The sequence below is a fragment of the Bufo bufo genome, chromosome 2 (assembly GCF_905171765.1).
Source record: "Bufo bufo chromosome 2, aBufBuf1.1, whole genome shotgun sequence".
NCBI classification, from domain to species: domain Eukaryota; kingdom Metazoa; phylum Chordata; class Amphibia; order Anura; family Bufonidae; genus Bufo; species Bufo bufo.
Window position 1 is genome coordinate 311,861,227 of NC_053390.1, and position 27,319 is coordinate 311,888,545.

Below are 27,319 nucleotides of genomic sequence, written 5' to 3' on the forward strand. Positions count from 1 at the left end.
TTAGATGGGGTCATTTTTGGGTGGTTTCTATTATGTAAGCCTCGCAAAGTGACTTCAGACCTGAACTGGTCCCTAAAAATTGAGTTTTTGTAAATTTCTGAAAAATTTCAAGATTTGCTTCTAAACTTCTAAGCCTTGTAACATCCCCAAAAAAATAAAATATCATTCCCAAAACAATTCAAACATGAAGTAGACATATGGGGAATGTAAAGTCATCACAATTTTTGGGGGTATTACTATGTATTACAGGAGTAGAGGAAACTGAAACTTTGAAATTTGCAAATTTTTCCAAATTTTTGGTAAATTAGGTATTTTTTTGTGCAAAAAAAAAAAATTTTTTTGGACTTCATTTTACCAGTGTCATGAAGTACAATATGTGACGAAAAAACTATCTCAGAATGGCCTGGATAAGTCAAAGCATTTTAAAGTTATCAGCACTTAAAGTGACACTGGTCAGATTTGCAAAAAATGGCCTGGTCCTTAAGGTGAAAATGAGCCCGGTCCTTAAGGGGTTAAGGACACAGGGCGTACCTGTACGCCCTGTGTATTTCCGATCACCGCCGCGCGGCGGGCGGTGATCGGAAGCCGGTGCCTGCTCAAATTATTGAGCAGGCACCTCGGCTAAATGCGCGGGGGGGTGACCATGTCGGCGATCGCTGCAAACCGCAGGTCAATTCAGACCTGCAGTTTGCGGCTTTTACCTTATGCGGCGGCGGTGCCATCGGGTCCCCCTGGATCTCACTGGCCGGAAGCTGTATGAGTAATACACCTAGTATTACTCATACAGCCAATGCATTCCAATTCAGAAGTATTGGAATGCATTGTAAAGGATCAGACCCCCAAAATAAAGGGAAAAAAAAAGTTTTCCCCCCAAAAAATTAAGTTTCAAGTAAAAATAAACAAAAACTTAATTTTCCCCCAAAAAAGTAAAAAAAATTGGTAAAAAATAGGAAAAAAAATAATTGACATATTAGGTATCGCCGCGTGCGTATCGACCGGCTCTATAAACATATCACATGACCTAACCCCTCAGATGAACACCATAAAAAATAAAAACTGTGCTAAATAAACCATTTTTTTGTCACCTTACACCACAAAAAGTACAACAGCAAGCGATAAAAAAGGTGTACGCCCACCAAAATAGTACCAATCTAACCGTCACCTCATCCTGCAAAAAATGAGCTCCTACCTGAGACAATCGCCCAAAAAATAAAAAAACTATGGCTCAGAATATGGAGACACTAAAACATAATTTTTTTTTTTAAAAAGCTGTTATTGTGTAAAACTTACATAAATAAAAAAAATCATTTTTTGTCACCTTACATCATAAAAAGTGTAATAGCAAGCGATCAAAAAGTCATATGCACCCCAAAATAGGGCCAATCAAACAGTCATCTCATCCCGCAAAAAATGAGACCCTAGCTAAGATAATCGCCCAAAAACTGAAAAAACTATGGCTCTCAGAACATGGAGACACTAAAACATGATTATTATTTTTTTCAAAAATGAAATCATTGTGTAAAACTTACATAAATAAAAATAAAAATATATATATAGTAATTCAGAATAGAAAGGACTGGAGCTGTTATTTATTGTGTATGACAGGGCTCCTTCATTGGGCAGAGAGGCATGTGTAAATCACAGTTTGTCAGGGGGCCTGTGATTAAGTCTTCAGTCTTCTAGTTGCTGCCATTGCCTGAAGAACTGTGCCGTGACCTTGCGCATCTGCTGTAACAAAGGTCAGAATGTGTGTGGCGATGAGACATTAATGATGTCAGCCTTCCATTGTCTTAGCTGAAATGTCACTGCAGTTTTGTAATGTGCGTCACATATCACATTCTGATTTTGAGCATGTTATTTAATGTATTTGTATGTTCAGGAAGACTTATCATAGTAGGACACATTTATGTAAGGTAAAACATAATGATGATCTATCTACTTCCTAAAGGATATGGATTACAATGGCTTTTATATGTAGATATCCCAGTCTGCTTGCATTCATATTCTGTCATAATCATATGTGAGGGTTATGGGAACACAGAAATGAGCAGGTTAGTCTGTTTCATTGCTAAGAGCAACATGTTTGTTATAGTACCTCCATTATTGTGACTGGGTGTATATGTATGTCTGTATTTTCATTGGATTTTTTTTTTAGACATGGACCTACACTGTAATCATATTCTAGAAATTTCCTACTGGCTGAAAATGGCTGGTGATGTAAGAAGAACACTTTACAATATGTACCTGTGACTATTATCACCATATATTTAGGTGATGGATATAAGCCCACCAATACTAGCAGTCACCTTCTCAGGCAGGCTGTTCCCGGGGGGGAACAGCCTGCTGGATCCGTGCTACCACTAGTGCACCGTGCCGCTGGAAGTCCATTCACTATAATGGGGGTGGGCCGGAGGTCCAGCCGCAGCACGGCAAACATGCCAAGAGGCGGCCGGAATGAAACTGCAGCATGTTGTAGTTTTATTCTGGCCACCTCTCGGCAAGTTTGGCGTGCTGCGGCCGGACCTCCGGTCCACCCCCATTATAATGAGTGGGGCTGGAGCGGACTTCCGGCGGCACGGTGCACTAGCGGTAGCACGGATCCGGCAGGCTTTTCCCCCGTCGAAACAGCCTCCCGGAGAAGGCTACCGCTAGTGTGAAAGTATCCTAAGAGCTTAATATGAGTTGAATTCTCTGTAGTTTAAGTTGCTATTTTTATTTATCAGCCTGTATCTCTCTTACATGAACGCCATGACAGCTGTTTTGGGGCCCACTCAAGTGCAGAAGTTGTTACTCTATATGGAGGGGAGTTACTATGCTTACTTTCTGACGTTTCATCTACTACTATCTATCCTTGATGGTTATGCCGCTGCTGCTGCCATAGTTCAGTCTACTGTTAACCACATACAAATATTGGCCAATTTGTAAAATGTTGTAAACTGGTGTGTTCTGGTATAGAAAACTCTAAATGCTTTCATTCCTTACTGCAGCACACCATTCCAAGGTCCCCTGCTTCCCATGCATACAGTGTGTAAATACTGTCTCTGGCAGTGGTCATGTGATTTACCCACATGACTGTTTCCTGCCTGCATCCTCTTCTGTGCTGAAATCGTTCAGGACGTGCGCAGATACAGGCAACGGAATCTCCCTTTAAAGGGGTTTTCCGAGTTATGTATATAGATCACCTATCCTCAGGCTTAGAGAATGACAGCCACTGATCATAAGTAATGGGATCTCTTAGCAATATGCCATCACTTCTTGTCATGGAAATACCCCTTTAAGTCTTTCCTTAAATAAGGTGTCTCCTAAAATTACACGTAGAGCTCATTTTCATAACTATGAGTGTGTTAAAGGGGAATCGGACGCGCTCTTACTTTTCTTCCCGCTCCGAACTCTGACAGGAATAAGCCGGTTGTAGAGACAGAGTCTGAGCAGGGAGCGCGCCAGTGGCAGGGGCAGACTGGGCATGCGCTGCTCTTATTAGGAAAAGCAGCGCATGTGCAGTTAGAATAAAGCCGTGGATGAGCTTTCTCTAAAGCTCCTCTATGTCGCATGCAGCCTTGGATGAACTGGCTGCACGCAGAGCGGGCTGAGGGGGCAGGGCTCATTATAAAAACATTACAATTCTGAGTTTTTTAATTAAGTATATTAGGAAACTCTTTTTTTATCCTACCTCCCACTATATAGTGGAAAGTACTTATATAGTGGCCAACCCCTTTAAGGTAATGGACACTACTTCCTCTTAGGATCTTTTAATACTGAGTGGCATCTGTCCCCCATAGGCACCCATATACGGTGATGTACATTTTTAATGGGTGCCTCTCCAGTGGAGGCCAAAATAAAACTCTTTTGTTGTCCGTCAGTGTTATTGGCTTCTACAGGGAGTGCAGAATTATTAGGCAAGTTGTATTTTTGAGGATTCATTTTATTATTGAACAACAACCATGTTCTCAATGAACCCAAAAAACTCATTAATATCAAAGCTGAATATTTTTGGAAGTAGTTTTTAGTTTGTTTTTAGTTTTAGCTATTTTAGGGGGATATCTGTGTGTGCAGGTGACTATTACTGTGCATAATTATTAGGCAACTTAACAAAAAACAAATATATACCCATTTCAATTATTTATTTTTACCAGTGAAACCAATATAACATCTCAACATTCACAAATATACATTTCTGACATTCAAAAACAAAACAAAAACAAATCAGTGACCAATATAGCCACCTTTCTTTGCAAGGACACTCAAAAGCCTGCCATCCATGGATTCTGTCATTGTTTTGATATGTTCACCATCAACATTGCGTGCAGCAGCAACCACAGCCTCCCAGACACTGTTCAGAGAGGTGTACTGTTTTCCCTCCTTGTAAATCTCACATTTGATGATGGACCACAGGTTCTCAATGGGGTTCAGATCAGGTGAACAAGGAGGCCATGTCATTAGATTTTCTTCTTTTATACCCTTTCTTGCCAGCCACGCTGTGGAGTACTTGGACGCGTGTGATGGAGCATTGTCCTGCATGAAAATCATGTTTTTCTTGAAGGATGCAGACTTCTTCCTGTACCACTGCTTGAAGAAGGTGTCTTCCAGAAACTGGCAGTAGGACTGGGAGTTGAGCTTGACTCCATCCTCAACCCGAAAAGGCCCCACAAGCTCATCTTTGATGATACCAGCCCAAACCAGTACTCCACCTCCACCTTGCTGGCGTCTGAGTCGGACTGGAGCTCTCTGCCCTTTACCAATCCAGCCACGGGCCCATCCATCTGGCCCATCAAGACTCACTCTCATTTCATCAGTCCATAAAACCTTAGAAAAATCAGTCTTAAGATATTTCTTGGCCCAGTCTTGACGTTTCAGCTTGTGTGTCTTGTTCAGTGGTGGTCATCTTTCAGCCTTTCTTACCTTGGCCATGTCTCTGAGTATTGCGCACCTTGTGCTTTTGGGCACTCCAGTGATGTTGCAGCTCTGAAATATGGCCAAACTGGTGGCAAGTGGCATATTGGCAGCTGCACGCTTGACTTTTCTCAGTTCATGGGCAGTTATTTTGCGCCTTGGTTTTTCCACACGCTTCTTGCGACCCTGTTGACTATTTTGAATGAAACGCTTGATTGTTTGATGATCACGCTTCAGAAGCTTTGCAATTTTAAGAGTGCTGCATCCCTCTGCAAGATATCTCACTATTTTTGACTTTTCTGAGCCTGTCAAGTCCTTCTTTTGACCCATTTTGCCAAAGGAAAGGAAGTTGCCTAATAATTATGCACACCTAATATAGGGTGTTGATGTCATTAGACCACACCCCTTCTCATTACAGAGATGCACATCACCTAATATGCTTAATTGGTAGTAGGCTTTCGAGCCTATACAGCTTGGAGTAAGACAACATGCATAAAGAGGATGATGTGGTCAAAATACTCATTTGCCTAATAATTCTGCACGCAGTGTATGTGTCCATAGTGGATGTGCTGGGTCTTTCCCTGGGCAGCGTGAAAATGCCCTTATCTGTGAGTAGGCCAAAGGCTTGTTGTTTTTCCTTGCACACCACCATTAGGTTAGGGCAAGAGATGCATATTGACCAAGGGAAATGGACAAAGTCTCCTCATAGTGTGTCACCCAGCTGCTTGATCCAGGATGCAGGAGCGAGCCCCAGACCTAAAGTGTAGGGGGTATTTTATTAAGACCGGTGTTTCAGATAACCCCTATATCTCGCGTGGATCCGCCGAGGTTATGAAGAGGCATCGCCGCCTAAGGCTACTTTCACACTGGAGTTTTGGTTTCTGTTTCTGAGATCCGTTCAGGGATCTCACAAGCTGTCCAAAACGGATCAGTTTTGCCCTTAATGCATTCTGAATAGATAAGGATCCACTCAGAATGCATCAGTTTGGCTCCGTTCCGCCTCCATTCCACTTTGGAGGCAGACACCAAAACGCTTTAGCGTTTTGGTGTCTGTCTGACGAAACTGAGCCAAACGGATCCGTCCTGACACATAATGTAAGTCAATGGGGACAGAATCCATTTTCACTGACACAATCTGGCACAATAGAAAACGGATCGGTCCCCCATTGACTTTCAATGGTGTTCAAGACGGATCCGTTTTGGCTATGTTAAAGATAATACAAACAGATCCGTTCTGGATGCATGCGGTTGTATCATCCGAACGGATGCGTTTGTGCAGATCCATGACGGATTCGCACCAAACGCGAGTGTGAAAGTAGCCTAAAAGAGGCGTAGAAAATGATGAATGAGATGGGCTTGCCTCCATCCCCACCCACCTTTTTTAGACCTGGCATGAGCGGGGAAAAGTCACAGATTGTGGTGCAAGGGACCTTTGTGCCTTAATCTGCGCAAGGAAAACGCCTAATATAGGCATATTTCTGAAAAATAAATGCCCCCCTTAATGCCCACTTATTTATGTCTTTAAATACCATAGTGTATCTGTGTGATGCTTGCTTCAGTTTAAGAACATAAAAGAAGACTGCTTGACTCCATGCCCAGCAGGAAACCTCTCTCTGGCACAAAGCACTTTCCCCGATACTTGTTTTACTATTTACTTACATAAATTAGGCTTTTTTCAGTTAAAGGGGTTCTGCAGTTTTTTAAACTGTTGATCTATCTTCTGGATAGATCATCCGCATCTGATCGGCGGGGGTCCGACATCCAGGACCCCTGCCGATCAGCTGTTTGAGAAGGCAGCGGCACTACTGCCAGCGCCGCTGCCTTCTCAAGCAGCTGATCGTCAGGGGTCCTGGCTATTGGATCCCCGTCAATCAGATGCTGATGATCTATCCAGAGGATAGATCATCAGTTTAAAAAACTGCAGAACCCCTTTAAAGGGCTTCTGTCACCCCAGTAAACTGATATTTTTGTGTACTTATAATCCCTATCCTGCGATATTGCTATACATTATGTTATTAATAATTTTCGTTCAGTAGATTTGGCAAAAAACTTACTTTTATGATATGCTAATTACTTGTCTACCAGCAAGTAGGGCGTCACCGAAAGAGAAGACGTCATCGGCGCAGGCGCACTGAGGGAGTTCTGAGGAGGCGAGCCTCCTTATCTCAGAGCGACTGCGCCGAATCAACACAGGTGCACGATTTTTGAAATGCTGACAGGGCCGGCCGTAGGAGGAGATCGCTGCTGGCCCTGTCAATCAACAGGAGGAGGGGGCGGTTTTCTGCGGCTGCTACCAGCAAGTAGACGCCCTACTTGCTGGTAGACAAGTAATTAGCATATCATAAAAGTAAGTTTTTTTGCCAAATCTACTGAACGAAAATTATTAATGACATTATGTATAGCAATATCGCAGGATAGGGATTATAAGTACACCAAAAAAAAAATGAGTTTAGTGGGGTGACAGAAGCCCTTTAAGGCTGACAGACTGAAGTACACGAGCTGCATTTCATTCTTGTTTGTGTTTCTTCAGTATTTCCCAGGAATTTTGCATCCACTAACTAGCTTCTTGGCAACCTGAACCTATGTGTGTATGTGTTATTTGGTTGCCACGTTACATCACTGAAAATATCTTTAGTGGTTTCCGACAGTAAATCATTTGCTTCGTCCTTTCTTTTAGGTGAAGTGATGCTAAACCTTTGTTAAACATGTCATTGCAGTCTGACATCTGTCTCTGTCTTTGTTTTTTCCGGATTATTCATTTCTTTTTATTTTGAGGAACACAGCTTTAGGGGAAAATATTACATATCTCTTTCTGTACATGACAGCCCTTTTCTCCATACTCATCCAGCATCTATTACATTCAATCAAGGGCGCTTAAAGCGGCTCTGGAAAAAAACGAAAAGTGGCCCCATGTTGTAGGCGGGTCCAAATTGACAGAAGGAATGGCAATACAGGTAGGCGGGGTTAGCAATACCGTAGCGCAAAATACCGTCCCATCATAACCATATACCACAGTGGAGCACAATATACTGCCCCAAAAGCTGTCCCTCTGTGGTGGCCACCAATAGCTAACATTTTCTGTCATCCTCCTCCTCCAGTTGTCTCTAATAAAGATATGGAAAAGGGGGCTTAGGAGGTGAGATTTGGCCAGCAGAGTTAATTACTGCTGAGTGCTCTTCAGTACCCTGCCAGCGGCAGTGGCGAACAGCGAACAGGTCCAAGACAGACCACTTGTAGAGACAATCATTTGATCCGGGGACGAGTATGAGCAGCTCCCAGATTTTCATTGTCCACCGTCCAGACTTAACAAGTGAACTACTGTCATTACTAAGCACTGGCAGTCTGGTTTTCCTCGTACCTTTTAGTTACTGAGTGCAAGGTAGAAAGAAAATAATAGGACTGCCAGTACTTGCCACTGACAGTAGGCATACAAGAACATAGAGGGAGATTTATCAAACTGATGTAAAGTAGACCTGGCTTAATTGCCTATAGCAACCAGATTCCACCTTTTATTTTTCACGGACCCTTTGGAAAATGGAAGGTGGAATCTAATTGGTTGCTATGGCCAACTAAGCCAGGTCTACTTTACACCAGTTTGATAAATCTCCCCCATAGTACGCTTACTGTCAGCACTAAGCACTGGCAGTTCCATTCTTCTCTTTCTTCCCTGCACTCAGTAGGTAATAGAGATGCTCAGGAAAGAGAAATGTACAGTGCTGTCAGCAATTCAGATAAGCAGGGACACAGGCAGAGAGGGCACATAATAATAATAATAATAAATAATATTTATATAGAGCCACCATATTCCACAGCACAATTCAGAAGCTAAATATAAAAATCTAAATAGACATCATGTACTTTATAGGGAGCCAATGGCTGTTGTAGTGAGACTGAGAAGCCCTCCTCTGTATGTTCTATAGACACTTAAAGTGGCTTTCCTTAGCAACACTGTCAGCACAGTAGGCAGGAACACACAGACAGTGAGCCCTGCCTGGAATCCAGCCTGCTTTTCCTGCCTATTTGCAGTGCAAGCCTTAGGCGGCAAGTCTGCAACTGTTCGCAGGACTGACACACACAGAAGAAACGACACAAAGACGAAGTCCTAGATGAATTGGTCGGAAATGGGTGGACATTGAAGTACCAAATCAGTTGACAGAGGGTAGTCAGAATAGCTAAGCTGAAGTCAGAACTAGATGCGAAACACAGTACCAAATCACAAGACAGAGAGTGGTCAAAGGCAAGCCAAGGTCAATACAATAAGTAATCCAAATGCACACAGAACAGAACCAGGAGCACAGGTAGGGAGTGAAAACCTATAACTGGCAATAGTGTATTGCATGGGATTTAAATAGGGTGTTGAGTCTCTAAATCAGGACCTGTTATGTCCATGGACTCGGTGCTCCATTGGACCAACATACAACTTGTACCAGAACAGGCTGACGGAGCTGCCACTCAGTCTAAAGCAAAACCAGACACACTTAAACCAAATGGCATATTAACCCCCCTCAGCCTGAGTTGTCATGGATACATTGCGTCACCAGGGGTGTGCCTAGGCAGCGCATCACGAGGACATGCGGCCCGGTAGCACGTCTCACCTTAGCAGCTGTGCCCCAGACTGCAGCGCTAGAGCCCGGACAAACACTCAGAGGACTTCTAAAGATATTAGGAAAATGCTTGACCTCCCAGTCCCTACAAAATATAAAAAAATAATCCAAAATTTCAGTTACACTTTAAAGTTTGACACATACAAACTGTGCTGCTACAATAGTCGAGCCTCCATTTTCTTTGCTGCCTTTTAGACTTGTAGCTCTGTAGCATCTTTTAGGGCTCTTTCACACCTGCGTTCTTTTCTTCCGGCATAGAGTTCCGTCGTCGGGGCTCTATGCCGGAAGAATCCTGATCAGTTTTATCCTAATGCATTCTGAATGGAGAGAAATCCGTTCAGGATGCATCAGGATGTCTTCAATTCCGGACCGGAAAGTTTTTTGGCCGGAGAAAATACTGCAGCATGCTGCGCTTTTTGCTCCGGCCAAAAATCCTGAACACTTGCCGCAAGGCCAGATCTGGAATTAATGCCCATTGAAAGACATTAATCCGGATCCGGCCTTAAGCTAAACGTCGTTTCGGCGCATTACCGGATCCGACGTTTAGCTTTTTCTGAATGGTTACCATGGCTGCCATGGTAAAGTGTAGTGGGGAGTGGGGGAGCAGTATACTTACCGTCCGTGCGGCTCCCCGGGCGCTCCAGAGTGACGTCAGGGCGCCCCACTCGCATGGATGACGTAATCGCATGGCTCACGTCATCCATGCACATGGGGCGCTCTGACGTCATTCTGGAGCGCCCCGGGAGCCGCACGGACTGTAAGTATACTGCTCCCCCGCTCCCCACTACTACTATGGCAACCAGGACTTTAATAGCGTCCTGGCTGCCATAGTAACAAGTAACGGATCCGTCTTCAAATGCTTTCAGTTCACTTGCGTTTTTCCGGATCCGGCGTGTAATTCCGGCAAATGGAGTACACGCCGGATCCGGACAACGCAAGTGTGAAACCAGCCTTAGTTGCACATTAAAAAAAAAAAGAGGGCAATGACAATATGTGAGAATTTCATATACTCGCAGTTTGTCAAATGGAAGTGAAATAGGGTGGGCAATTTCATATTTTATGGTAGAGACAAGGTATATGGCTGGGGATAGTAAGGATACAAATTTTATTTTTATGTTATTAATCAATCATTTTTATTTGTAAATTTGTATTTATTGCGGATCTTATTAGGTTCCAGCAATATATTACACCGCTGTTTAAATGGATTAAAGTCACTGACCTCTTCCCTAACTTAGACATGCACAATTTCATTAAATGATAGTTCCGTTTCTAGGCTGGGTTCACAAACTTCACTGCAGCATTTGGATGTTTTGTTTTTTCGGTTTCTATTTAATTTCCTGAAAATAGCTTGTTCAGAAGTTTGAGGCTGTCCAGCCATGATTAACTAGTTTGGAATGAAAGAAAATAATCTCAAAGTCATTGTAACCTTACCGTCCGCCCCTCACCCCCACCCCCTGCTCTGCTTCCAACGCCTCCTGGTTCTGCTTCCGGTCTCTACTTTTTGCTTCCCTCTACATGAACGTGTGACGAAGCATAAAGTAGTGACCAGTGGGGGAAAAGTGCTGGAATTGGAATTGTGGGGCATCATTATGCTTACTATGATATCTTTTGTTATTTTTAGATATTCTAGGCTGTTTTCAAACTAACTTTTCGTTGCTGGACAACTCAGTTAAAGAGGACCTTTCACCGATTATTACACTATGAACTAACTATACAGACATGTAGAGTGGCGCCCGGGGATCTCACTGCACTTACTATTATCCCTGGGTGCCGCTCCGTTCTCCTGCTATGCCCTCCGGTATCTCCGTTCACTAAGTTATGGTAGGCGGAGTCTGCCCTTGTTCTTCTGTAGTGCTGGCCAATCGCATTGCAGAGCTCACAGCCTGGGAGAAAATAACCTCCCAGGCTGTGAGCTCTGCGCTGCGATTGGCCAGCGCTAGAGCAGAACAAGGGCAGACTCCGCCTACCATAACTTAGGGACTGGTATCTCCGCCTACTATAACTTAGTGAGCGGAGATACCGGAGGGCATAGCAGGAGAACGGAGCGGCGCCCGGGGATAATAGTAAGTGCAGTGAGATCCCCGGGCGCCGCTCTACATGTCTGTATAGTTAGTTCATAGTGTAATAATCGGTGAAAGGTCCTCTTTAACATGTTTTTATTTTTCGAGCCAGTTGAGCGTATTTCCTAAAGAGAGGGAGCATATTAGAAAATATATCTATTACAAAGATGCTTGGGCAAAAAAAAAAAAGTAGGTGAAAAATTGCATCCAAACTGAAGACGTTCTTGGCGTGTTTTTGATGGTTCAAGGAAACCAGAACACTTAGAAACCCTTGTAAGCACAAGAGCATACATATTCACTGCAGTATGCAAATAATTGGAGGGCACAAGATCTCTTTATTAATGTTGAAATCTGTGCCTGGGAGTGAGCTTTGACTCCACTATTGGTTGCAGTATATATCAATGACTATATTTTCATATTATAAGCGTATGGCTATGTAGCTGCAGAGAGGCATTTCCAGGGCAAAGAGAACCATCTTGCTAGTGCCACTTATCTAAGGTTTAACAAACCTTGGAACATGACAAGGAAAAATAGCCAGGCCAAATTTCCATCCACACAGAGCTATTTTGGAGTACATTTCTGGCTGGCTGAGTGAGATGTCGTGGGTGCATCTTAGGCCAGTACCTCCTCTAGACTATGCAGCTGGAAATTAAATATGCACAATTTTTTCAAAATGGAGCAAGTATTACACCCATTGAAAACATTAATCGCCTATATGTAGGGTTCTCTTTTTAAATGTATTATCATTCATGACTAATGAAGTAATACTGAAAGTAATAATCTGTTGGACATTTTCTAAAGAGGGAAGTGCACACTGATGATTAACGTACAATTAGAAGTGGTGGGCGATGTAGGCTAGTGGACCATGTAACCTGTGTGAGTCACGATGGTTAGTTGTTGTAAATACCCTTGTCTGGAAATGACAGAATACCTAAAGTACAAACAACTCAAGACTATCAGAGCTTTCTACCTGTTCATCTCTGGTTCAGGTATAGTCCCGGGAATCTCTTTGGTTATAAACAGAGAATTGGTTCATGCAGTTTCCCTCACTCAGGGTCTACGTAAGAGTTAGGTTTGATGCATTTAAGACTTGCTAGAAGTAAATTTGATGGTTCTCATGCCTCAAGAAATTCTAGTAAACTGACTCATGAAAAGCAACCAAGACTAGTTATATTTCCTTTTCTGTGTTAAATGCTAAACATGAAGAATAGGCAGACCATATAATTTAATCTTTTTATGTAGTTTTGCTGCCATAAAAACCTTGTTTAGGAAAATTGGCTTTTACCTCACAGGGTTTTTTTGCCTTCCTCTGGATCAACTTGCAGGATAACAGGCCGAACTGGATGGACAAATGTCGTTTTTCGGCCTTATGTACTATGTTAATATGTTACTATGTTGCTAGTTCATATCCTTACTGCAGTAATCTGAATGGGATCCTTGAAATCTTGACTATTTTTGCTCTGAAGAGAATGGACAAGAGCTTGACTCCTGGAGGTCACTTTTTCTAATCTGTCTGATTGGTAGGTTAGAAAAAAGTGAAAAAGGTGTCTGCAATGTGTAATGCAAGGGCTAGATGCATGGTCCCAGCCGGAGGTCTGTCATATGACTGGAATAGCATGATGTAACGCAGTTCGGAATGCATTGTTTTCTTGCTTGATCACACTCCAGTATAAGTGAATGGGAAAAGTTGTCCAACAGCTGTGCAAATGCCCATTTACTTCTATTGTAGCGCGACTGTTACAAGTTGCAATACAACTCTATAAAAATGAAATTTCCAGACCTGAAGTGTTTTGAATGCCAATGTATTTCTTGTACACATTAAAATCCTATTCTTGGATTTTTGAATTTCCTGTTATCATGACATGCAAGGTAGGGAGCCTAGCTGTTACCATTCACTATGTCAGAATAGCAGGCCTACATAAAACTAGATTTGCCACGATGCTCCCTTCTCTTCAAAACTGTTTGTAATGTCTCTTGTAATTATCATAGTCAATACATCTATTGCTTCTCATCGTTTGGTATGCAATATATCCCAAACTGATAAGAGAGATATTAGGTCTTCCTCAAATTATATTTTAGTGATATTTTCCTGTTTTGAGACAAATCTTTAATTTAACGGATCAAACGGGCCAAGTTATACCACCAGGCATCTGGGCCCGCCAAACCTCCTCCTATTCTAGTATTTACTAAAGATATTCTAATCCTTGTCCTGCTCCATTAAACAAACATTGAATGCCTTATTATTGCTGTTGATATCTGAAGTATAAAGCAGAAAAGGAAAATAATTCTGGGGGGGGGGGGCACAGAATTCTGAGCTATGCCTGAACTATGTTAATGTCTTCACATTTATATACAGGAATAAAATGTAATTCTAACATGAAAAAAAGCCTTGGAATGGATGGAATCTGTATAACCTCTTATGATTATACTAAAGGCTATGTACACCTTCGGGAGAATTTTTTTTTTTTATGATTGCTTTTTACCCATTTTGGGATAAAATTTTTTTTTTAAATTGGTCTTCATCCAAAATATTGAGCCATTCAGTCACAAAGGGTTAACTGTTTGTCTAGCTGTTTTAATGGTACTTTCACTTTGTGCTGGTCAACTAATAACCATTATCTATAAATTACTAAAAGGTCATAAATACTTGTTTAAAGGGGTTGTCCGGGTTCAGAGCTGAACCCGGACATACCCATATTTTCACCCAGGCAGCCCCCCCTGATGTTAGCATTGGAGCATCTCATGCTCCGATGCGCTCCCTTGCCCTGCGCTAGATCGTGCAGGGCAAGGGCTCTTTTGTTTACAATAACACACTCTGGGCGAAGGCTTCCGCCTGGCAGTGTGTTTGGTGACATCACTGGCTCAGATGGGCGTGCTTTAGCGCTGCCCTAGCTGTTTTACTGGCTAGGGCAGCGCTAAAGCCCGCCCATCAGTGCCGGTGACGTCACTGTGGTTCCTGGCAGCCCAATGGAGAGCCCTGATCGTCACCGAAACTCCTGAAAATGCCTTTGCCTTGCGTGATTTAGCGCAGGGCAAAGGAGAGCATCGGAGCATGAACTGCTCCGATCCTCAAGTCAGGGGGGGCTGCCTGGGTGATAATGGAGGTATGTCCCCGGGTTCAGCTCTGAACCCGGACAACCCTTTTAAGCCACATACTTATCAGTAAGATAAGAATTGAACTTTAATGTGTGTTTATAAGGTCAGAGATAAGGAGCCCTTCAGGTGATCTGCCTGTCGGGACAGAGTGAAAAATTCATATCCTGCTACTAGATAAACTCAAAGCTATGCAGAGAAAAAGGCTCAACATTTTTAATGAAGGCCAATTGAAAAAAAGATTTTTAGCTTAAATGAGAACAATGCAATAATATAAAAAAAAAATGCCCCCAAAGGTGTACATAGCCTTTAAGTAGCTTTTGATTGAATTGACTGCTTGCATCACTGACCGCCATTGTGTCACTGTACACCATGTAGAGTTATATACAATAAAAGGCAAGGGTTAACTTGAACCTCCCCTGACATACTGTAGTCTTACTACTAGACTGAACCTCCAGCCTTGTCTATTACTACTAGAATGAACATCCCAATCTTGCCTTAGTACTAGAATGGATTACCCACTTTGTTTTTACTATTAAAATCAAACCTCAACCTTGTTTTTACTACTTGAATGTACCCCCCCAACCTTGTCTTTTACTACTAGAGTAAACCCCCAACTTGTCATTTATTACTAGAATGAATCCCCCAACTTTTTCTTTTACTACTAGAATAAACTCCCCCCAACCTTGTCTTTTACAGCTAGAATGAACCTTCTAGACCTTGTCTTTTACTACTTGAATGAACCCCCCGACCTCACCTTTTAATACTAGAATGAACCTCCCGACTCTCTCTTTTGCTACTAGAATGTATCCCCCGGTCTTGCCTTTTACTAGAATGACCCTACATCTATACTTTTAGTATGTGTTTGACTTATTACAGGATAATTCCAAGTGAACTTTTGATTACTATAGATAATTTCTAGTAGGTGCACTTGCTAGATGTTTCGCTAATGATGTTCTTCTACTTTGTGGTTTGTGTCACCTGCCCACTTCACACTTAAGATCCGGTAGTTTTCTTTTTCTTTCTTTCAGCTGATAAAACGGGTTGTACTGTATGAACTGGTGGAGATGATTACTATGACTGTTATCAACATCTTTCCCTGAAGTTCGTCTGCTCAGTGGGGGTGGATGTTGACAAAGGATGGAAAGCAATCTGTCTCTATAATGGGCATGCTCTGGCAGATGGGCTGTTTTATTTTAGCTCCATAACAATGATTTTTAAGTTGAAAAATATATGGTATATTGTTTATCAGAAGTCTAAAAGTAGAGTATCTTTAATTAAGAAACTATGGTAACTTTAGTTTCAAAGCTTAAAATGGTTTTCTAGGATTTTTTTTTTACTGTTGACCTATCCTCTGGATAGGTCATCAGTATCTGATCAGTAGGTTTCCGACACCCGGGACCCTACAGATCAGCTGTTTCGAGCTTATCAAGCACAGCGCCATCCATTGTATAGCGTTTGTGCGTGGTATTGCAGTCAACACCGTTAACTTGAATGGGGCTGAGCTGCTCCGAGGCCATGTGACCACATGAATGTGTTGTCACTTGGTCAAGGAAAAGCAGAGAGAAAGCCATGGCACTTACAGGAGCACCACTGCCTTCTCAAACAGCTGATGATGGGTCATCAGTAAAAAAAAATCTCAGAAAACCCCTTTAATTGTATTCATTTAATACAACTTGGCCATAACCATTCCATATATGCACCATTATTGTGTCCCACATTCCCTGCTACCCATCATTTGGACTGTATATAGTGTTCATTTCCACTTAAAGGATGAGTTCAGATGAAAATGCCTGAGCATCATTCTACACTCAGTTTTGCCGACTCAAAGACTTACGAAGTACAGTATCTTTATTCCCACTGTCCTCTCTTCAGCTAGGCTATGACCCCTCCCCCATATTCTGAGAACTGTTCATTGGGCTGGCCTTAAATGGAGAAGTAACAGAGATATATAAATGTATAAGTTACAAGTTTACTAAATCTTTTCCCACAGAAATATCAATATCAATCTCCTGAGCTCCCCCTGCTCTACACCATGCTGCCTATTAATTTGCATTTTGTGGTGACAGGTCCTCTTTCAAGTGACAAATTCAGCTCTACTATTTAGGAGATTGCTATGAGGACATATAGGAATATGAATGATAACTTAGAAGTGTTTTTTATACATTTATAAAAATATTTTCTTTTCTCTCTTAAGCAAATTTACCAATGCCCACCATTACTGCCTTGGATGGAGCAGCTTTAGGAGGAGGCCTTGAGATGGCGTTAGCAGGTGACATCATTGTGGCAGGTAAGATTACGGTACAGATTGTGTCACGTAATGAAACATGTCTTTCCTGACATCCAGACATATACAGTGGACACATTTCTGGAGGATATTGTTATTTGCAGGAAAACTGAAGGACACATAATAAGCTCACCATTCAAATGTCATCTTTGTGCTGCGACGCAGCTGTCAACTACATGGCAGATTCAGTAGTGCACCACAAAAGAGTGCATTGATATTGAAGGATTACTTAATAGTAGTAGTCTATACTAGAACATGAATATATTTTGATTCACTGAACTCAGGATAAAACGTCTTCTATAAAGAGGTTGTTCAGCCGTTAATATTGATGACCTGTAGTCAGGATATAGTCAGAATAGGTCATCAAAATCTGATTGGCGAGGGTCGTACTCCCAGCACCCCACCGATCAGCTCCTGGTCTTCACACTACGCCTCATCTCCTGTGGAGCGGTGGCGTAGTGTAATTAAAAGCACTCGCTCCATTCACTTGAAAGGAGCAGGTACTTGTGTTGGACTTCACTTCTGAAACAAAGCGCAGTGTAATAAACAGGATGCAGTGTTCGCATGGAACGCTGCCTCCTCTTCAAACAGCTGATAGGCTGCGGTGTCGGACCCTCACCGATCAGATATTGATGACCTATCCTGATGATTAGTCATCAATATTCACGGCTGGACAACCCCTTTAAGTGATTTGGGTTCATATTTTGATTACAAGGAGAACATAATGCATTAAAATAAGACAATAATGCAATAATATGGTGACAATAATAAGCCAGTATTACACAGTAATTAATTTAGTATAGCACTAAGGTTACAGTCCACATCCGGGAGTGCACTTTCAGAATAAGCTAGATATGGAATTTGGATATGGATGGCCTCTACATAACTTCAGCGATCCAGCACCAGGTCCTTATTAAGACCGCCAGTTTTAATAAATGTGCCCCTTAACTTATATAGCCTGGAGGATAGAAGTCAAAGGGACAACATTATGAGATCTTTTAAATATGTTAGCAGTTTAACTAAAGTTTAGGAGGGTAGTATTTTTAATAAGAAGCTAAACAGAAGAACATGGAGCCACAATCTGATGACATTTGGGGGGAAAATCTGCAACAATTATTATTTTACTCAAAGGTCAAACCCATACAACCCCATTTCCAAAAATGTTCCAAAAACATGTAAAAAGTAAAAAAAGTAAATAAAAACAATGCAATAATTTGCAGATCCCGTAGACCCATATTTTATCCACAATACATCATAGAACACATATAATATGTTGAAAGTGAGACATTTTAACATTTAGAACTTGATGGCAGCAACACATCTCCAAAAAGTTGGTACAGGGGCAACAAAAGGCTGGAAAAGTAAGTTTTACTAATAAACAGAGGCAGGAACTAATTTCAACCAAGTCACATGACTGGATAAAAAAAGAAAATGATAGAAAGGTAGAGTCTCTCAGAAGAAAAGATGGGCAGAGGTTCACCAATCTGTGAAAAACTGTGTCTAAAAATTTTAGAAAAATGTTCCTCAATGTACAATTTTTAAGAGTCTGAATATCCCACCATCTACAGTATGTAATATCATCAAAATATTCAGTGCATCCGGAGAAATCCATGTGTACAAAGAACAAAGCCAACGGTCAATATTGGATATTCGTGATCTATAGGCCCTCAGGTGGCAATCCAGAAACACCACCATCTTCTTTGGGCCATAGCTTATTTAAAATGGACTGAGGCAAAATAGAAAACTGTTTTGAGGTCAGAAAAATCTAAATTTTATATTCTTTTTGGAAACCACAGACTCAAGAGGAAAGTGACCACCCATCTTTAGCGCACAATTCAGGAGCCTGCATCTCTGATGGTTTTGGGGTTGTATTAATACATATGGTGTGGGCAACTTACATATATGGAAAGGTACTGTCAATCTGGAAGGTTAAGTACAGCATATGCTCTCATCCAGATGTATTTTTCAGGGAAGCCCTTGCAAATTTCAGCAAAATAATGCTAAACCACATACTGCATCCATTCACAGAAGAGTCCGGATGCTGAACTGGCCTGCCTGCAGTCCAGACTTTTCACCAGTAGAAAGCATTTGCCAGAGAAGCCCCAGGACTGTTGAGCAGCTAAATTCGTACATCAGACTAAAATGGGACAACATTCCTCTCCCAAAACTCCAGCAACTGGTCTCCTTCCTTCTAAGAAGTTTACCGACTGTTGATAAAAGAAGAGGGGATACTACACAATGGTAGACATGGTCCTGTACCAACTTTTAGATGCACTGCTGACATCAAGTTCTAAATGAGTTTTTTTTTTCATGAAATTGTAAAATGTCTCACTTTCAACATCAGATGTGTCTGTTGTGAATAAAATATGGGTCTATGAGATTTTCAAATCATTGCATTCTGTTTTTACTTACATTTATTTACAGTTTACACAGCATCCCAACTTTTTTGACATTGGAATTGTAAAAAAAACAGAAGCGGATGAGTAAAATTAGAGAAACTTAATACAGAAAGAAAAACAGAGGAGTGCATGCTGGAAAATAAAAGGCAGAAATGGAAGTATTAGATGAGGGGGAGGGAAATTGTTAAATTGATAACATCACCAAAATAATAAACTCACAGGTCCAGAATTAAAGGGGTTCTCTGAGAATGAAGAAAATAAAAATGCCTAAATATTACTTTATTATACATATATTCCCAAATATCTTTCATTAGTTATAATGGATCGTTTTCTCTGGGCAGCAATCATTAGGAGAAATAAAATGTCTGCCGTCCTATTAGTACATGCAAAACCTGTCCTGATCACATAGCAGGACACAGCCACATCCCCACCTCCTCTCTGTACTTCATGTCTCCTCGTGAACTCCATTCCCAGAGAGATTCAGCTGAAGATCTTATCATGTATTCAGGATCATAATCCCTGACAAGCAGAGCAGAGAGGAGGATGAGGCAGCTCTTTAGCTCAGTGTTGTGAAGTAACTTGTCCTCCTGTGTGATAAGGACAGGTTTTGTGTGTACTAATAGGATGGCAGCCATTTTATTTCTCCTAGAGAAAATGAGCCATTATAACTAATGAAAGGTATTTCGGAATATATTTAAAATAAAGTAATATTTACGTATTTTCATTTTCTTAATTCCTGCCTAAAATTTTCCAAAAAAGTGGCACAGTTTGCCCCATCTGGGTTTCTTTCTGACATGCTTGATAAGGGGTGGGGCTATATGGGAAATGAGGTAGGGCTTTCTTGAAAAGGTGGGCCTAAGATGCCCCACAATTCTAGCGTAAAAATGTCTCAAAGTTAGGGAAAAGTGTCTATCCCTGCACCAGAGTTATCATCCAGCCTGAGTCTCTGTGATAAATCGGGTGCAGGTCTAGGCAGCCTGTCTAAGCTTACGCTGTCTATAGAATTAGTAAATCTGGGTCACTTTTTGGCATTAATACAGGCATAGTCATCATGAACCAGAAGCAATAACGAGAAATGAAATCATTGATCTGTTCACCTGTCTCATTTGTAATAAACATTGTGAGCAGAGTGTTGAGAACTGTCAGCCTGTAAAATTTGGCAGTAATTTGTAATGATTAAAGCTTTTGACCTGGGGGAGTACCGAGGCAGTTCGGGAATGTACAGTCATCAAAATACTTGTCCTCCCACAGACCTCTGTCTGATAGCAAACATCTCTCTGTTCTGGTGCTGAGCTGCAATGGATGCCTTATATATTGAAAAACAGAGAAATAGAAGCAGGATGGATTTATCAGGAATATATTAAAAGTTTTGCTGATATGAGCATGTAACTGTAAAGAAGACTGTAGAAAGAAAATAACCAGTTCACTGTCAGGTCAAATTTGTTCAAATATTCTTCTTAATGTTATATTATTGATTATCACTTTGACAGATCGCTTTTTATGGATGAGACCCATAGAGTATACTAGAAAGCTCTTCATCATGAAATAATACAGCTTTTATCTACAATAAATACATTATCATATGTATCATTTGCAGTTCTGTAAGGTAAACAAGACAGAGGGTAGTATGATATTACAGAGGGATTTGGGGAAACCAAGGTTCAAATAACGTCCAGTATGGATAAATGTACAATTGTGCACTTGGGCTATGGAAACATAATATACAATTATGTACTACACTTGGTAAAACTGCCTCTGGAAAAGACTTGGGTATATTGGTGTACAGTAAAATTGACCAGTTCCAGGCAGCTGCTGCCAAGGCAAATAAAATAATGGGATCCATCAAAAGAGGCATATATGCTAATGCCAAGCCACTAATCAGACCACACTTGGGATATTGTGCACACTTTTGGGCACTTGTGTCTAAGAAGAACATAGCTGAAATAGAGTGGGTACAGAAGAGGACAACCAAGGTAATTAAGAGAATGGGTGGATTATAGCACCAAGACAGTGAACTGTCAGCTACATGATATTGTGATGGTTTATTCATTGATTCAAGACGGGCCAGGATGCTTTTTCTTGAAGCATATAATATAACGGGTTATGGGTACTAGATTTCTAGAGAAGGTACACTGATTAAGGATTTTTTCTTATAGCCTTATTTGGAATCGTAAAAAAAAAAAATTCCCCTGATATTGTGTAATTGCAACTGCCTCATAATGGTTTTGCCTATTCTCTTGATCAACACCCTAGGATTATAGGTTGGACTTAATGGACCCATGTCTATTTCAACCTTATAATTATTTTACTCTGTAACTGTCATCATCATACATTTATTAGCTTATGGACAGAAGATAGGTAAACCCTTGGAAATGTGGAGGATGTCCCATACAAAACTTGTCAGTAAAGGCCTACATACACAGTAGAGTATTGTCAGCCAAATCCACTGTTTCCAGAGGGGCTGGCCAACAATCTAATTGTATGGAGAGCTCCCAACTCTCTCCTGATGATTTTGGTGCAGAAAAGGATCTGACAGATTTGATTTTTTTTCTCCCAATTATTTTGTTCTCCTGGTTTCTGACAACGATACCATTCTTTAGTTAAAACGGTAGTCTAGAGTAACTTCTATGCTGTCAGAGGACTACCTTCAGTGGTGTTTTGAACATACCATGGCTCCTGGAGGAGCACAGCTTGATGAAGGGTTTCCTCTTAATGTGAAATATTGCTGCAATTCAAAAGTGTTTTTTAATTAGAATGATGTGAATATCCAGTGCCAAATAAAATTCTCTTAAAACATAGTACCTATTGGAGTGCTGTTTCTTTTTTTTTTTTACAGTGGCATATGTCTACCATTGACTCCCATTTAAAAGGATGTTTTTTGTATAGTTCCCCCTTTATTGAAGTGAGCTTTCTATGATTTATAATATGACCTTCATCCTCTTGGTTGTCCATAGCATCTAGTCAGGTTCTAGCTGGAAGTTTTCCAGAGTACGTTTGAAAAGTAAAGTAGTAATCTGATTGGCTGCAGAACAGTTTATATAGTCAGGAGTTGGCATGGCTTAATCATTGTAACAAACAGTGGTGTAATATCAAGGACTTTGAGCAGAGATTATTTTACTGAGCAATTCCTAAAGGCAATATTACATATATTTGTCCGGAAATGTGGTTTCACCTTGACAGTGATGAGAAGTATTATAAATGAATTTACAACATAGCAAATATAACATCATGCTTTATTTGTACTTTCATTATTATAAGCAGGAGAGTAGCTGTAGGTGGTGCAGAGTTAGCAGCTGCTACCGGGCCCAGGAGCCTAGGGGGCCCAAAGACCCTTGTGTCTCATAAGAAGACACCAGTATTATAGAAAGTACATGTTGGGAAGGTTCTGTTATAGATAGGGCACTGGGGCCCAGAATCTTCAAGTTACACGTCTGGCTGGAGGGAAGGGGTTTGGTCAAGAATTTGACATTGGGAGGTGCTGTTTCAATTTTTGACTCAGGCAGCAGGAAGGCTATGTGTTTCCCGGCCCCTGGCCACAAAGCACTGAGGGAAGGGGGGCCCAAGCTGAACTATTGCACCAGAGCCCATGAGCCTTTAGCTATGCCCCTGATTACAGGTAATAGTAGAGTCCTCAATAAATCAGATTATTATGCATAATCAAAGACTTCATTTGGCAGCAGTATTAAAATGTCGAACTGTGTCTCTAAATATTTGTGGTTATGGAGTACCATCATGTCTTGCATGTGCAACTTATCTTCATTTTTTACTATGTTTATCAAGTAGCCACAATGATAGTGTCACGTTTGGGTGTGGGAGGGAAACACCACACAGAACATAGAAGGGAAAGGGGTGAGGGAATAAGGCCTGGAAACTAGGGAAAGTTGATGGACACCTCCTAGTAAAACCCTAATCAGTCCTGACTAACCAGTATGAAAAGACCCCAGAGGTAGGCGAGTTCATACACCAGAATACCTAATGTCTGAACTCACCCTATAGGTCCCTGGTACTAATGTCAGGACTGAGAAAACCTGTTCCTCCAAAAGGAAGGACAAACAGGAGTCTCCCTCAGGCCTAAACACAAATGACAGGGAAATGCAACACACAAAATAACCCAAACAAAATACAAAAGAGAAAGAAAACACTTAACTGTTAACAATTAAGTGGCTATGGCAGCACCATGAACTCAGCTGAGATCCACACACCAGCTATCCACAACTCCAACAGAAGCTATAAACCGCATAGCATAGTGGGAGAAACAACAATAAATAGAGAAGGTTAAATGACCATAATAGCCCCACCTGGGGAAAGAAGGTGTGGCAAGCACCAGAAACAACACAGATGTAATTTGATCCAAATGGAAAACATGTCAGATCAAACCACATGTTGCCAGTCTCACCGATCTCATGTCACGGGAACGTCCGTGACAGATAGTAGCAAGTGGTAGATGGTGGGATTTGCAGTCCAGCTATATGTGAGTGCCCACATTCAGTAAGGTAGTTCCTTCTTCAGATTTAACAAAAATGTGGGGGTTTGTGCGATGAAAGTGCTTCATTTACTAGCTCAAAGTCCCATGTCTTCCAATGCAACCATCTTTCAGGAGGTCAGGTGTTTTATTTATGCAGAATACCAAGAAAGATACATGGTTGGAGATTTATTAATGCTTTATCGTCACTTTTGTTGTGTTCTTTCCAAATTATGGTGCACCTCATATTTGTACCTTAATTTGCCACTTTTTGAGGTTTCAACACTTTTGTGAAGTGGTGATAAAGGTGTGGGGCTTAGAGAAGGGGACAGAACCTCTGTGGCTATCTGGATGTACTTTAACTTACGCCAGATAGCGGTATAAATTGTAGCTCAGGTCTACGCCAGTGCTAGCTGGCGTAGGTTTGAGTTTCTGCTGCACGGAGGACCTAATTTGTTAATTTAACATCTGCCCCTTAATAAATTAGGCACATCCCACAAATAATCAAGACTGTCATATGGGAACTTCACTCTTGATAAATCTCCCCCATTCTCTTTGACATATCCCCAATGGACACATTTGAACATTTGGTCACTGCTGACTTATCATATTTCATATACTACAGACATATATTCCCTTCAAGCCTGTTTCTGTACACTAGGGGGTTGTGGTGCTGAGAGACAGTTGGAGCAACACTATATTGGTGACCGAGTGACTACAAAGCCCAGTTCAGCTAATATGGATGAGAGTAGTAGTGATGCACTCATACTACAAACTGAAGAGAAAAATAGAACACAAACAGCTAAGCTTACAAATGATCAACTAGACACGTTTACCGTGCTTCCAAATATGATTGTGTCATGTACATTTTAATGGAAGTCTGTTAACTCCAAACTCAGTTTGAAACATAGCTATAAGCTACCTGTGAAAAGCTGGCTCTGCAATCCTGATAAATGCTTCTTTTTAATTGAATGTAAATCAGGTTTTCGGTGCCACCCTGGGCAGGGCTGCTCCGTTCAGTGCACTTGCCTTTTCCCACCGAAGCCACATGTTGTAGCATTGCATTGGTATGTGTGGGGACATAGTCAGAGGGGAGCTTGATTTTTTGCCGTAGAAGTTGTATTTTTGAGTCTCACCATTTGATTTACCATATCATGTCTTGAAAAATGGGATTTTAAAAATGTAGTTAGGGCTCTTTCACACTTGCGTTATTGTCTTCCGGCATAGAGTTCCGTCGTCGGGGCTCTATGCCGGAAGAATCCTGATCAGGATTATCCTAATGCATTCTGAATGGAGAGAAATCCGTTCAGGATGCATCAGGATGTCTTCAGTTCCGGAACGGAACGTTTTTTGGCCGGAGAAAATACCGCAGCATGCTGCGCTTTTTGCTCCGGCCAAAAATCCGGAACACTTGCCGCAAGGCCGGATCCGGAATTAATGCCCATTGAAAGGCATTGATCCGGATCCGGCCTTAAGCTAAACGTCGTTTCGGCGCATTGCCGGACCCGACATTTCGCTTTTTCAGAGTGGTTACCATGGCTGCCAAGACGCTAAAGTCCTGGCAGCCATGGTAAAGTGTAGCGGGGAGCGGGGGAGCAGTGTACTTACCGTTCGTGCGGCTCCCCGGGCGCTCCAGAGTGACGTCAGGGCGCCCCAAGCGCATGGATCATGTGATCACATGGATCGCGTCATCCATGCGCATGGGGCGCTCTGACGTCATTCTGGAGCGCCCGGGGAGCCGCACGGACTGTAAGTATACCGCTCCCCCGCTCCCCGCTCCTACTATGGCAACCAGGACTTTAATAGCGTCCTGGCTGCCATAGTAACACTGAACGCATTTGGAAGACGGTTCCGTCTTCAAATGCTTTCAGTACACTTGCGTTTTTTCGGATCCGGAGTGTAATTCCGGCAAGTGGAGTACACGCCGGATCCGGACAACGCAAGTGTGAAAGAGGCCTTACAGTGAGTTGAGCAGTTTTTTTATTTGCTACTAATATGGAGCCCGTGACCATAACACTTTTTTTTTATATTTTTTGGTGCAAGGTGAAAAAAAAGCAAATCATAAATATTTTTTCCATTCACTGCATGCAATAAATGTTTTTTTTTATGTTTATGTTTTTTTATAGTATCGTTTTGCATGTAAAACTGGGAAAGGGGGTGATTTTAATTTTTTATATTTTTGGTTTTTTTATTTATTTTTTTAAATGAAGAGTTAAGTGACCGACAGCCGCCATGTATAAAGCAGGCTTAGCTAGTGAACCAGCTCCATACACACCTTACGCAGATCATCTGTACAGTTATGTCTGTCGTCGTGAAGGTATTAATAAAAATTACACTTGCTCATTTGCACACAATTTTTACATGTGTCTGTTTGTTCTACAGATTGATTCCTTTTACATGTATGTAGCACCTTGAATTATATTTTCTTACTTGTGTCCTTCTAGTATTTGGTATTCTATTACCATTTAATTTCCTCTGCATCTTCACTACATGCTGTGAAATCTCAACCTTAGAAGGGAGGTACTGGTATAGATAGAGTGCATCAAATGGAGCAGCCCCTAAAACCTTATTTACATATAATGAAAAGAAGCATTTCTGAGGATTAGAGGGCCAGAATTTCACAAGAAACTTATGGTTATATTTTGGGGCATCTACATGACAGTATGATTACTTTGAAACCTATTTTGGAGTTCATAGACTGCCTTTAAAGGGGTTTTCTGGGATTTTAATATTGATGACCTATCCTTAAGATAGAGCAGTAATAAATAGTTTAGAGCAGCACCAATGCACCTTGTATGACTCCCTCGTAATGCAGCAGCTTGTCCAGACCACCAATCCTCAAAGGTCAGCAGATCAGCAAAGAAACAGAAGATGATAGCAGCATATCCAAATGAGGGTCCTTTATTCACCGAACATCCATGAAACATTGTACAAAAAAGTGCAACGTTTCGGCTACACAGTAGCCTTTATCAAGCATAATATCAAACATTGGTTCCAAACATATATAGTTCAAAAAATACCACTCCTAATCAAAGGGGACCAATACAATTCAATTCCATATTCATGCAACACCCACTAATTTATTATTATCCAATGGGACATATCACCTAACGATAATATACCTGCCAAAATGAGTGACATGTGCGTTACCTCGTGGTGATAGGTGGTTGCCGGGACATTCACTGCATGCACCTGATTTCTTGTCTGCGTTCATTCCTCCTCTATGCGCATGACAGCGCGTCATTATTTCTCAGCCAATCACGGGTAACGAACGTCACATTATCATGTGACCATCCCCACCTCACGTGACCCGTTGCCTGACATCGCCTGACTAAATCAGACCCGCCCACACAGAAAAACGTCTCCATATCCATGGAGACCTGCTCTGCCATATGATATAATGCAATATATCAGAACATCTTACTCAACAAGGGCGCATCCCGCTGATCGGTTAATGTATTATTTTAGTTCATATGCTGTCAACGCCTATAATAGTTATATTTAGACTGTAGCTCAATTGCGCC

The 27,319-nt window shown here is 41.5% G+C and overlaps 1 protein-coding gene across 1 annotated transcript in view; it reads left to right on the plus strand.

The window, feature by feature from the left end:
- Window positions 1-27,319, plus strand: part of AUH (AU RNA binding methylglutaconyl-CoA hydratase) — a 295,545-nt gene that overhangs the window by 131,531 nt on the left and 136,695 nt on the right. Inside the window, exon 5 of the mRNA XM_040416942.1 lies at window positions 16,845-16,937. Coding sequence (XP_040272876.1) covers window positions 16,845-16,937 — 93 coding nt within the window. The remainder of the gene's footprint in view (window positions 1-16,844; window positions 16,938-27,319) is intronic.